General features: G+C 40.8%; 1 protein-coding gene and 1 long non-coding RNA gene across 2 annotated transcripts in view; one reads left to right on the top strand and one right to left on the bottom strand.

The window, feature by feature from the left end:
• LOC310873260 overlaps positions 1-13634 on the top strand; it is a 618303-nt gene that overhangs the window by 539906 nt on the left and 64763 nt on the right. The window lies entirely within an intron of this gene.
• Positions 4543-6188, bottom strand: LOC310872904 (cAMP-dependent protein kinase inhibitor alpha-like; the record flags this gene model as incomplete). The annotated part of the gene is made up of 2 exons (XM_083785087.1): positions 4543-4616; positions 6020-6188. The coding sequence occupies 2 exons, from the start codon at positions 6186-6188 to the stop codon at positions 4543-4545; spliced, it is 243 nt and encodes an 80-aa protein (XP_083641213.1).

Below are 13634 nucleotides of genomic sequence, written 5' to 3'. Positions count from 1 at the left end.
AAAAAAATTATAACATCGAAACAAAATGTAATGGCACTAAATGCACCGATGTATCGCTATATATCGGACGATGTTTGCTGTTATTGGTCAATATCGGAATCGGCAAATAAAACCGACATTAACCGATGCAGGGCAGTATAGCCGATATTATTGATCTGTTGTTGATATTATAAAGCATACATTTTGTGTTGGCTATATATTGGTATATGTTGGTTATCTGCAGTCTCTCTACCAAGCTGTAGATTCTGAACATTTATTTATTGTGAGAAAAAAAAAAACATATCGGTATCAGTGTATAGAGGGTATGCGCATGCCAGTGTTGTTTTCGTCGACTAAAACTTAGACGAAAAATGTTCGTCGACTACCTTTTTTCACTGACAAAAACTCAATGGAAACCGTGCTATGATGTCTAAAACTAAGACTAAATATACTGACAATTTCGTCAACAAATAAAAACTAGACTAAAATGTTAGGAAGGGACTAGTGGACAAGAGATCCAGTGTAAGTCATTTTACACTTGGTTGCATGCTGAAAATAGCAGATCTACAAGCTCACAACGCGTCGCAGCGCGTGAACATTTTAGTCTAGTTTTTATTTGTCGACGAAATCGTCAGTATATTTAGTCTTAGTTTTAGTCACCATAGCATAGTTTTAATTTAGTTTACATTTAGTTTTCTTCAGTGGAAAAAGGTAGTCAACGAACATTCTTCGTCTTAGTTTTAGTCGAGGAAAACAACACTGCTGTCATGGCCAGAAAGTATTTTTTTGTCACTCAGTACAGTAGGCGTTCCCGCATAACTTCCGGATATGATGATGATGTCACACGCATACCCTCCTATTGGCTACATTGTTATTTTAAACATCGGTATAATTTCCATATCGGTGCATCTCTATAGTCGAAAGCAATGGAAACAACTAATGCGACATACGAAATTGGGCCCCAATCACAAAGGGTGGCCCAGTTTCTCCCCAACAAAGCTCACTTGTAGATCAGTTAATTTTTGGCAAGCAACACCATCGTATACTACGGTAGTGGTTTTAAAGGGCCACTTCAGCCCTTTTTTGCAACCAGATCTTATTTTAATGATGTTTGGGAGTCAAGAAACACTAATTTGTGTTTTTAGATATTTCAGTGTCCATGCAGCGCTCCATGATGTCATGGACACCAGGGCTCACTTCCTTCCTGGACTACAATCCCCATAATGCTTTGGTCCACTGCTCCTAATGTGGATATAGGGGGAGGCCTGTTTTACTGAGACAACATGTAGTCCAGGAAGTAAGTGAGACCAGTGGACACTTTGAAATACTGAAATATCTAAAAACACATATTACCCACATAAAACCCCCAGGAAAGTGTTTCTTGTCTCCCAAACATCAGATAAAATAAGTGGCCCTTTATGGGTAGCACTAGACACAGGCACAAACTTCACACGGACATGGATTAAATGAATGGCAAAATGAAAGGTATATTCAGTGATTTCACTCAAAAAACCTTAGGTTTCGTTTTTGGCTGGGACCAAAGACTTTCGTCCAATCAGGATATAGAGAGTCAAAAACGAAACCTAAGGTTTTTTGACCCCCAGGGGTTAACTGGGGACAGGGAGGAACTCCTTATATGGTCAGCACATTCTATAGTAGGGAGGATTATCACAACAAAACAAAAAAATAAGTGATATTTGAATTAAGTGAAATCACTGAATATACCTTTAAATCCTGATCTGTGATTTGTCAAACGACGGGAAAGTGTGAAACATCGCTGTGTTTTCTTCAAATGACCCAAAATATGTACAATGATCACTACAGTATGTTTAGAAGAAATGTTTTCAATTTGAGGCTTTGGACCTTTTGCTTTTATGAAATACCCTTTACATCATTATAATAAGGGGAAATTAGCTAGATGTGTGGGAGACGAACACATCGCAGACGCGTTGTTAGCTCATAGATAGCCTATTTTATGTGAGTTGACACGGAATCCAATGGGAACGGTTGGATATGAAGCTGTTAAGCTGCGTTCAGACGTGGATGGTCAGAGCAGCGCGATTACATACAAAGTCAACGCAAAAAGACGAGAACTCGCGCGAGCGCCGCAGCACAAACGGGACGAACGAACCGAGGCGAATATTTAAAATGAAGTCTGAACGCACCGTTAGTATGAGGAGGCTTCACGGAGGTCTGGAGCGGAAACGGGAAACGCTTCAAAAGTACTTAAAGGACAACTTTAGTTTTTTTCAACCAAGGTTCATGTTTTAGGTTGTTATTAAAGAAAGTAAAAGATGAGAGTTTTTTTTTTTTCATTTGCTGCTTTCTTTCGTTTTAGGGATTTTAGCTGTATTTGACAGGGGGGCGGGGGCATTCGAGCATGGGGCTAAATATAATTTATTTTACAAAGTTTGAAAGTGATTAATTTTTTTATTATTTACTGAACCATAAAAAAATAAATCGCCGTAATATTTTGTAAATACTTATAGCCCCATGCTCAAATGCCCCCGCCCCCCCCTGTCAAAAACAGCTAAAATCCCCAAAACGAAAGAAAGCAGCAAATGAAAAAATATATAACACTCATCTTTTACTTTCTCTAATAACAACCTAAAACATGAACCTTGGTTGAAAAAAACTAAAGTTGTCATTTAAAACGTTCGGCTTCAAAAAATAAATAAACAATCTTCAAGCTTCAAACGCTGTCAAGTAATACAGCGAAAATAAGTAAATAAAAACATGTATCTTCAAATACATACATTATAAATTCAACAATAAAATTAAATGTTTTTTTTGGTACAAAATGAAAAACACCACTGTAGTGTGTGGAGGCAAGCAAGTGTTAAAATAGATCATATGTCATCATTCCAGCGTGATGTCACAAGTCCCATGATGTCACAGCGTGATGTCACTTCATAGTTCATACACTAAAAAGCTGCATGGGTTAAATGTATTCGACAACTATATATGAAAGTGAACTGCATTTGACTACCATAATTATTAGGGTCTCTCACAGCCTTAAAAGTGTACATGTCGCAAAATGGATAGTCAAATGCACCCTATAGCCTAGTTCTCCTCCCCAAAATTACTTAGCCTATACCGTACATGTTCAACTTGTATTTATTTTCTTCTTATTATTATTATTTTGACAACTCTCTCCTGTTATCCCATTCTGAACGGGAACCCATTTTGGTGTCGGCATCATGCTATGCTTTAGCTATTGAAAAATAGCAGATCTACAAGCCACCGAGTGGTGCGATACGAGCTTGTAGGTCTGCTATTTTTGAAAAATCGAAGAACGACTGACATTTTTTTTAATCTGATCTCAGGTCAGAATGGGTTAATCAGACCAGTGTGTGTCCAGTGGAAACCTCGTATGAATCTGATCTCAGGTCAGAATGGGTTAAAAGGAAGGAACCAGTGATTAAATCATTAAATCAACATTAATCTCGCGGTCTAGACGGCTCTATATCTCTACCAGTCTTACAAGTCCCACTCAGTGCAACGTTTATACAAAATGGCTGCCACTGCTACGTTAACTAAAAGTGTGCTTTGCACACTTTTATCTTATGCTACAGTACATGTTATCCTCAACCATGTTTCAGGGTTTATTTTTATTTTTTCTTTTCTTTTTTAACCACCCTTGTAGAGTTAGTAAAAACTAAATCGGCGCATTATCACTGTCGTTTCAGCAAGCAAAACATTTGATCCCGCGCGCCTCTCTGACCCAAACCTACACACACACACCTCGGTGTGCTGTACGGAGTATACAGTATGATAATGGGGGAACGCTGGTTGGTTGGTTGGTTGGGTTGGAACCGTACAAGGCCCGGCGCCAGGATGAAATGACAGAGGGGGCAATCGGGGGCAGGTATTGGACATGAAGACAATGCGCCACATTTGCATATCTATAGAGGGCAGAGGCGCACGATTTCGTTGGCTTCCTTCGGAAATTTACCATTGTTTTGTCTGTAACTATTTGATCTAAGGGGGCAAAGGGGATCTAAGGTTGATTTAGGGGGCAAACACCCCCTTTGCCCCCCCATGGCGCCGGGCCTGAACCGTACCCGTGTTAAAAGTCCCAGCTGCTACCCTCCGATCACCTGCTCTCCTCTAGGAAACGCCTGCGCGGCGACACTGGTGCCATCGCCACCGCCACCACCCTCCTCCTGGGTGTGTGCGTTAGCATTAGCGCCGGCGCTGCTAGCTGTTCCGCTGCTGCTAGCTGTTCCGCTGCTAGCTGTTCCGCTGCTGCTAGCTGTTCCACTGCTAGCTGTTCCGCTGCTGCTAGCTGTTCCGCTGCTAGCTGTTCCGCTGCTGCTAGCTGTTCCGCTGCTAGCTGTTCCGCTGCTAGCTGTTCCGCTGCTGCTAGCTGTTCCGCTGCTAGCTGTTCCGCTGCTAGCTGTTCCGCTGCTGCTAGCTGTTCCGCTGCTAGCTGTTCCGCTGCTGCTAGCTGTTCCGCTGCTGCTAGCTGTTCCGCTGCTAGCTGTTCCGCTGCTGCTAGCTGTTCCGCTGCTAGCTGTTCCGCTGCTGCTAGCTGTTCCGCTGCTGCTAGCTGTTCCACTGCTAGCTGTTCCGCTGCTCCCTCTCCCTCTGGGCCGTGATGGAAGAGCCCTGGTTCTCCTCGGCGTCGTCCCCATCTGCGTATGGACGAGAGGACAATTACAATTTAGGCATTTAGCAGACGCCCTTAATCACTTAACCCATAGAGCACAGAAGTCTGACGTCACTTCCAGTAGAGGGCGTCAGTCCCCAGGTTCATGTATTTGTTTAGTTGCATTGAAATCGCCATAGGGGGGATTTTAGATCGCCTCATATAACAACTGTGTTTGAAAAATAAACATGTCATCCCGGCCGCTTCACTCATATGGATATGAAGAACCAACTGACTGAGAGAAAACGCTAATGTTACTGCTGCTGAATTAGTTAGATTTTCGCTAGAAGCAGACTGTATCATATATGAGTGACTGAATGTTGCAAACGATACAGAGACACCTCCCTAACAATAACGCCGAGACAGCTTGTTTATTTTTGGACCACAACGCTTATAGTAGACGATAATATTAAGATCACCCCATGTTATTCTCCATAGAGAAATTACTTCCGCGAACCAGGGGAATGGAAGGGATGAGCGAGTTACGTCAGGACTTTAGAACCAGGGGAATGGAAGGGATGAGCGAGTTACGTCAGGACTTTAGAACCAGGGGAATGGAAGGGATGAGCGAGTTACGTCAGGACTTTAGAACCAGGGGAATGGAAGGGATGAGCGAGTTACGTCAGGACTTTAGAACCAGGGGAATGGAAGGGATGAGCGAGTTACGTCAGGACTTTAGAACCAGGGGAATGGAAGGGATGAGCGAGTTACGTCAGGACTTTAGAACCAGGGGAATCGTCGGGATGAGCGAGTTACGTCAGGACTTCGGTGCTCTATTCTGACCTGAGATCAGATTCTAACGCACAGAAGAATGGTGGTTCTTTAACGCATTTTGACCTGAGATCAGATTCTAAACATGTCTTCTACATCCTGACAGTTTTCCATTCTGACCTGAGATCAGATTCTAAAAATGTCTTCTATGTCAGTCGCTCTTCGATTAAAAAAAAAATAGCAGACCTACAAGCTCCTATGAGCTTGTAGATCTGCTATTTTTCAATGGCTAAAGCATAACGTAATGCTAACACCGAAAGGGGTTCCCGCCCCAAAATGGGTTAAACCCCAGCACCCATATTCTGGGGGAAGCTTTTACAGGAAAATGGCATGTCAACAAGCATGCAAAGCATCACAATATGAAGCTTTGTGAGCTTGTCCTTTGGCTATTTTCACCGAAACTATTTTATGTAGCGCGAAAATGGCAAAGTCACTAGTATAGAGCCCTTAGGCAGGGTTCCCCAATTAATTTTCCTCAAGGGCCATATTTTTACTATAGGGTACCAGGCTGGGGGCCGAGTCGAGGTCTTGCCCTGAAATTAATGTTCAGGGGAAGACCCCATTTGAAAAGGACCCCCAGGTTGACATAGGTATACTGTAGGTAGTATTTGGCAGTACCTCCTCCGCCGGTGTTGTGTATGTGCAGCTGGGACAGGGACAGGGTGGGGGGCAGCCCCCCGCCCCCCTCCGGGTCGCTGGGGCTCTGCAGGATGTCGTGCAGGGCGTTCCGCCGGCCCGTTCGGCCCGAGGCGATGAAGTCGGCGTAGGTTGACTCCACATCGGCCATCGCTCATTCATCCTTCACCCAGCGGACCCTAGACGGTACGGAACGGTACGGTACGGTACGGTACGGTACACACACAGGGTTGATTTTAGTTTTAGTCATATAGGGGGCTGTATTTTGCGTGTCTTAAGTACCAGGTCTTATTCCCTAACCTGAGTAAACTAAAGACCTGGAGGCGTGGTCAATGCCATTTGGCTATTCTGAGTGGCCAAAGAGCATTGATCACGCCTCCAGGTCTTTAGTTTACTCAAGTTAGGGAATAAGACCTGGTACTTAAGACACGCAAAATACAGCCCTTAGTCTCTTGAATAGTTTTCACTTAGTTTTAGTCACATTTTAGTACAAAATGTATTTTGTTGGGCCTTGAAGCCGTCGCAATGACGCGTTGTGAGCTTGTAGATCTGCTATTTTCAGCATGCAACCAAGTGTAAAATTACTTACTGGATCTGTTGTCCACTAGTCCCTTCCTAACATTTTAGTCTACTTTTTTATTTGTTGACGAAATTGTCAGTATATTTAGTCTTAGTTTTAGTCACCATATAGCTTAGTTTTCATTTAGTTTCCATTTAGTTTTCGTCAGTGAAAAAAGGTAGTCGACGAACATTTTTCGTCTTAGTTTTAGTTGACGAAAACAACACTGAGTAACAAAGTATTTTTTTCCCGGTGGAAACTAAATCCTCTCAAAAGGCTCAGGGTGCTTCGCCGTATATGTAATAAATCTATGTCATTTTGAGATTTTGACCACACTTTGGTGTTTATTTGATTATTGTTTCACTGCCTTTAATTTATTACGTTTCCAGTTTTTTCATCATACATATTTTGTACATGGTACGTGCAAGGTACATTAATACAAGTAAATGTGAAAAAGTTGACACCAAAAGCCAGACAGAGGACTTGTTTCCAGTTTGTTTTTTAATAAACAATCAAACTCAGCATTTTTGCCTGCCTATTAGGCTATTTGTTCGGTGGAAACTTGATCATGAAGTTGATAAAAAAAAGAGTAGTGTCCATGTAGCTAGATACTTTTGCCATGTGTAGCTTATAGTGTAGCTTGTTACAATTCTCTGGGGATAGCTTCGTTGTAGTTGAGCCAGTGTTGTTTTCGTCGACTAAAACTAAGACGAAAAATGTTCGTCGACTACCTTTTTCCACTGAAGAAAACTAAATGGAAACTAAATTAAAACTATGCTATGGTGACTAAAACTAAGACTAAATATACTGACAATTTCGTCAACAAATAAAAACTAGACTAAAATGTTAGGAAGGGACTAGTGTCCTTTTACACTTGGTTGCATGCTGAAAATAGCTGATCTACAAGCTCACAACGCGTCGCAGCGCGACGCGTTGTGAGCTTGTAGATCGGCTATTTTCAGCAAGTGTAAAAACACTCATTACGACGGCATCAAGACCCGCCAAAATACATTTTAGTCGACTAAATCAACTGTAGATTTAGTCGACTAAAGTCTTATGACATTTAGTCGACTAAAACTAGACTAACACTAAGACATTGCAGGTGACTAAAATGTGACTAAAACAAAAACAACACTGAGTTGAGCTATATTTAATAGAGAGTAACTGGTAGTGTAGCTTAAGCTTACTACATTTTCCAAGTAGCTTTGCCCATCACTGGCTTCCACTATAAGGAAAGTAGGCTTTCTAATAAATGCAATGCATTAGAGCTATATGTTAGAGCTTATGTTATGTAGAGCTTATGTTATGTAGAGCTTATCTTAGAGCTATAGATTCTATATATAGTGTTTCAGTTTGGAAGCACTCGTTTTTAATCATTCATTTTGTCCTACACATACGTTAAAGGGACACTTCACCCTTTTTGCAAAAAAATATATGTTAATGACGTTTAGAAGCTTTAGAACACTTTCCTGTGTGTAATATGTGGTCTTAGATATTTTAGATTGTAGCAGTGAGCACAGTGTCTCTGATGTCATGGACACTGGGCTCACTTCCTTCCTGGACTACAATTCCCACCATTCTTTGGTGCACTGCTCCTCCTTGTGGATAGGGGGAGAGCTGTCTTAGTGAGACAACATGTAGTCCAGGAAGGAAGTGAGACCAGTGTCCATGACATCAGAGACACTGGGCTCACTGCTACAATCTAAAATATCTAAAGCCACATATTACACACATAAAGACCCCCAGGAAAGTGTTCTAAAGCTTCTAAACGTCATTAACATATATTTTTTTGCAAAAAGGGTGAAGTGTCCCTTTAAATTCCCATTGACAATGAATGGAGGATTTACGTCATATTATGTGGACGAGCAAATAGACATGTTAAATCATGATGATGTACACAATGATAAGAGCGCCTCTCACTTCACACAGGTGTGATTTTTACATGTAAAACCTCTAGGCCTACTGTACTGTACAGACAGGCTGAGAGGTGAATTCTGCTCATGCACAAACCATGCTTTAAAACCCCTGATGCATGAAGTCTGCAACACTAAATAACATTAGTAGGCTATTATTATCAGCCTATTATATCTTGTGAGACGAGCTGGCACCACTTAATGCACCATGAATTCATTTTTATAGCTATAATTCAAACATTTCACTGCTTTGTTTCACCGAGATAAATTTGTTTTTGAAACGATATAGCAAATCATATCTAGCTACTTTCCACATTGACACCAAATTAACACACACAGCACTATAGATCGATCATCGATACAAATAAATAATTAAATAGCCCTCCCCAGCCATGGGCAGCATTTGATCTATAGGCTAATTAGTCCATAAGCTGCAATTATTAATGTCAACATTTGACATTAGGGCCTACTGTATATAGGCTATCATCTCTAAAGAAAGGCCCAGCTGTAGGCTACAGTAAAGCCTATACAGAGAGCACTGAATATCCCACCGCAAACAACAACAACAACAACAAATTAGATCTAGCAACAGTTCTCATGCAGTAGGATAATATCATCCACCCTCCCCCTCCCCCTCCCTAGCTGTCCGGCTCGCCCTGCCTGACCCAAATAAATAAATGTAATTTCAAACATGATGCATTGATGCCTTACCTTAGCGTTAGCACATCTCTCTCCTCCTCTGCTCTCCTCCTCTCCTCTCCTCTCCTCTCCTCTCCTCTCCTCTCCTCTCCTCTCCTCCTCTCCTCTCCTCCGGTGCAGTCGTGCAGAGCAGGCTACATGAACAACAGATCTCTCTCCTCCTCTCCTCTCCTCTCCTCTCCTCTCCTCTCCTCTCCTCTCCTCTCCTCTCCTCTCCTCTCCTCTCCTCTCCTCTCCTCTCCTCTCCTCCTCTCCTCTCCTCCGGTGCAGTCGTGCAGAGCAGGCTACATGAACAACAGATCTCTCTCCTCCTCTCCTCTCCAGCTCTCCTGTCCTCTCCCGGTGCAGAGCAGATCTCTCTCCTCCTAGCAGATCTCTCTCCTCCTCTCCTCTCCTCTCCTCTCTCCCGGTGCAGAGCAGAGGCTACATGAACAACAATATAAGGGAGGGACTTCACCTACGAAACGAAACCATCATTCATCACCACATGAGGCAGCAATAAAACGATTTGGAAAACCAGACTATAGCCTATAATAGGCTACTAAACTAGCCTACCAACTATTAAGCGAAATAACGATCGGCACACATCGAAATGGACCGACGGTGTCCGACACACACAATTAGTGTAAGCACGCACACACACGCGCGCGAGATGATTTACAAGCCTCTCTCTCTCTCTCTCTCTCTGCCTATAGCTGTGCGTCGTTTCGTTTGAGGCCGTATAGCGTATAGCAGCTTTCCTCCTGCCATTGACTCGGCCAATCGGTGACGGGCGGCCCCGACGTCTGCTGAGCGCTGATTGGCCAGCGGACACAAAGGGATGAGAGTGGTAACTAACCGCACTGCTATGGAGACCGACGGGAGCATCTTTAACGGTCTATGGAGACCGACAGGAGCATCTTTAACGGTCTATGGAGACCGACAGGAGCATCTTTAACGCGTCGCCCCACGTTGAAAACAGTGTTGTTTTCGTCGACTAAAACTAAGACGAAAAATGTTCGTCGACTACCTTTTTTCACTGACTAAAACTAAATAAAAACGAATCTATGATGACTAAAACTAAGACTAAATATACTGACAATTTCGTCAACAAATAAAAACTAGACTAAAATGTTAGGAAGGGACTAGTGGACAAGAGATCCAGTTTTATGCTGGGTTGCATGCTGAAAATAGCAGATCTACAATCTCACAACGCGTCGCGCTGCGACGCGTTGTGAGATTGTAGATCTGCTATTTTCAGCATGCAACCAAAGTGTAAAATATGTCATTACAACGACATCAAGGCCTGTCAAAACACATTTTAGTCGACTAAATCAACTGTAGATTTAGTCGACTAAAATCGTTTGACATTTAGTCGACTAAAACTAGACTAAACACTAGAACATTCCAGGCGACTAAAATGTGACTAAAACTAAGTGAAAACTATTCAAGAGACAACGACTAAAACTAAAATAGAAATTTGCTGCCAAAAACAACACTGGTTGAAAACAGCCCCAAATCTACCGAGATTAGTTGATTTGGCTATATTTCGTCATCAAAGCGAGCAATATTAAAATTGAAAGCACATTGGAGACAATAAAAGCCTCCATGGTTTGCATTGATTGATTGATTGATTGAAATATTTATTAACAGTTTGCAGAATTACAGTACATTTGAAGCACAAACTCAATACAAAGACTGTTAACTGTGAGTGGACGACCCAATTAAGCATTACACTTATTTACAATTTGGTCCACCATGTTCAATTCATCAAAACATTTAGAGACGTACAAATAGACACTTCTATATAGCCAGAAAACAGAACAGGAATTCATCATAAAGGAGGTAAAAAGGGAAAAGAAACATACAGTGAGAGCGGTTTTGAAGGAGTCAAGGGATTCACATGTCTTAATGACTGTTGGTAGGGCGTTCCACATTTTGGTGGCATAGGAGCGAAAATAAATTTGTCCCTTGTTTGTGCCGAATCTGGGTTGCATAATGGTTTGTTGTACTCCCTCTGGTGTTGTGGGTGTGGACTTCGTTTACATTAAGGAAGTATTTACTATTTAGACAGGTACATGGGTATCTTAGTGAAGTATTTAGACAGGTACATGGGTATCTTAGTGAAGTATTTAGACAGGTACATGGGTATCTTAGTGAAGTATTTAGACAGGTACATGGGTATCGTATTTAGACAGGTACATGGGTATCTTAGTGAAGTATTTAGACAGGTACATGGGTATCTTAGTGAAGTATTTAGACAGGTACATGGGTATCTTAGTGAAGTATTTAGACAGGTACATGGGTATCTTAGTGAAGTATTTAGACAGGTACATGGGTATCTTAGTGAAGTATTTAGAAAGGTACATGGGTATCTTAGTGAAGTATTTAGACAGGTACATGAGTATCTTAGTGAAGTATTTAGACAGGTACATGGGTATCTTAGTGAAGTATTTAGACAGGTACATGGGTATCTTAGTGAAGTATCTAGACAGGTACATGGGTATCTTAGTGAAGTATTTAGACAGGTACATGGGTATCTTAGTGAAGTATTTAGACAGGTACATGGGTATCTTAGTGAAGTATTTAGACAGGTACATGGGTATCTTAGTGAAGTATTTAGAAAGGTACATGGGTATCTTAGTGAAGTATTTAGACAGGTACATGAGTATCTTAGTGAAGTATTTAGACAGGTACATGGGTATCTTAGTGAAGTATTTAGACAGGTACATGGGTATCTTAGTCTTATAACTAACAAGCTACCAAGTCTGAACAATTAAGACACACCTGCTACTCTGCCCCCTATAGTGGCAGTACATAGTATAACTAAAAAAATAAAATAAACAAATATAACACAGGAGTGGTGTATTATATTCCAATATCTAACTTTAGTTCCCCACATATGTACTGCATTGTCTTATTTGTGTGAAATATTATATATTGTCCTATTATATGTATTTTGTTTTTATACAATTAGTCATTCATGATAACATAGGTATAGGCACCAACATCACCATTCTAGGTTCAACAGGATAGAAGTTAGGCATAATGTAGTATTCAATGTACATTGGCAGCCATCTTTATTTAGTTTCTATATCAGATTATTCAAAACATTAATATTTGAAATCCAGTTGATTCCTCACACAGGATTAACTTGATATAGCAAGAAAAACAAAGAAAAAACAGCAATATAAGAAAATTAAGACATTTTTCAAATAAACATAATTCCGATTTTGGCCATTTGGGAGATTTGGCAAAAATATATATATTTTTTAATTTGTAGACTTGCCACTCGAACAAAAATTGTTCTATAGGTCATTATCTACAAATTAGAAGTGAAAGTTAAACGTTTGTTGAGTTGTAAATGACGGTCTGTCTAGGGACCCCACTACTAGTTTTTAGCTAGTTTTTCCTGCTATTTTTGTGGATATACACCAATACTGGGTGGAAACAAATATTATATGTCTAATAAGGTTTAAGTACCAAATGCTACTCCTGATTGTGAATCCATACATATATCATATGTTCAGATTGGATAATTTAATCAAAAGTTACAACAGTTTACATATTTTGGTAGGGCTGATGGGGGTTGGCACCTGACTACGCCCCCTATAGGCCAATTATTTTATTTTGGTGATTGCCACTCGAACCAAAATGGTTCTATAGACCCTCACCTTCAAATTAGTACTGAAAGTGAAACTTTTACATGAGTTGTAAATGACAACTAAATTTAACATGGAGACGGAACCCCACTATATTAATAAGAGATGCAACACGGCTGGCACGAGAATTGTGATTTATTCAACGTGTTTGTGAAAAAGGTATATACATAATAAACAATAAAGAATACAACTTGAAGGCAAACGAAAGACAGGCTATATGGGGCAACTTAAAATAAACCATCAAAACTATCTAGCCCTATTCTAAAGTATCACACAACACTCTGACCTAGCTCTAACCAATAAATTAAATCTACCTAAACTGTCTACACTAACTACTGCCCTAGCAAAGGTTTACAAAAAGTAAGCACCCATACGCCGTTATTTATATATATTATATTATATACTATATATCTCTCTATATATATATATATATAACTATAATATCAGTTGTATCTTTAGCTCAGAAATCACAGATCACTATATATTATATGATATACTATATATCTCTATATATATATATATAACTATAATATCAGTGGTATTTTCAGCTCAGAATCACACAGAACACAGAATATATGGCTCAGGGGACTCCACACAGGTTTAGCCCCTGGCCTATATGCTTTAAACAATGGTTTTACCCTCGAGCTTTAAGCTCCTACATGGACAGAGTACTTCACAGTATGAATGACTGAGAGACATTTGGTGAATCCCAATTGGAAGTGTAGACACTGAGAAGTGCGTATTTCTGGGTATATGACGTCACAGCGCCGCGCCCGGAGTGCTTC

The sequence above is a fragment of the Protomyctophum parallelum genome (assembly GCF_964188405.1).
Source record: "Protomyctophum parallelum genome assembly, chromosome: 16".
Taxonomy (NCBI): domain Eukaryota; kingdom Metazoa; phylum Chordata; class Actinopteri; order Myctophiformes; family Myctophidae; genus Protomyctophum; species Protomyctophum parallelum.
Note: the sequence above shows the minus strand (reverse complement) of the source record. Positions and strands in the feature narration are given on the sequence as shown.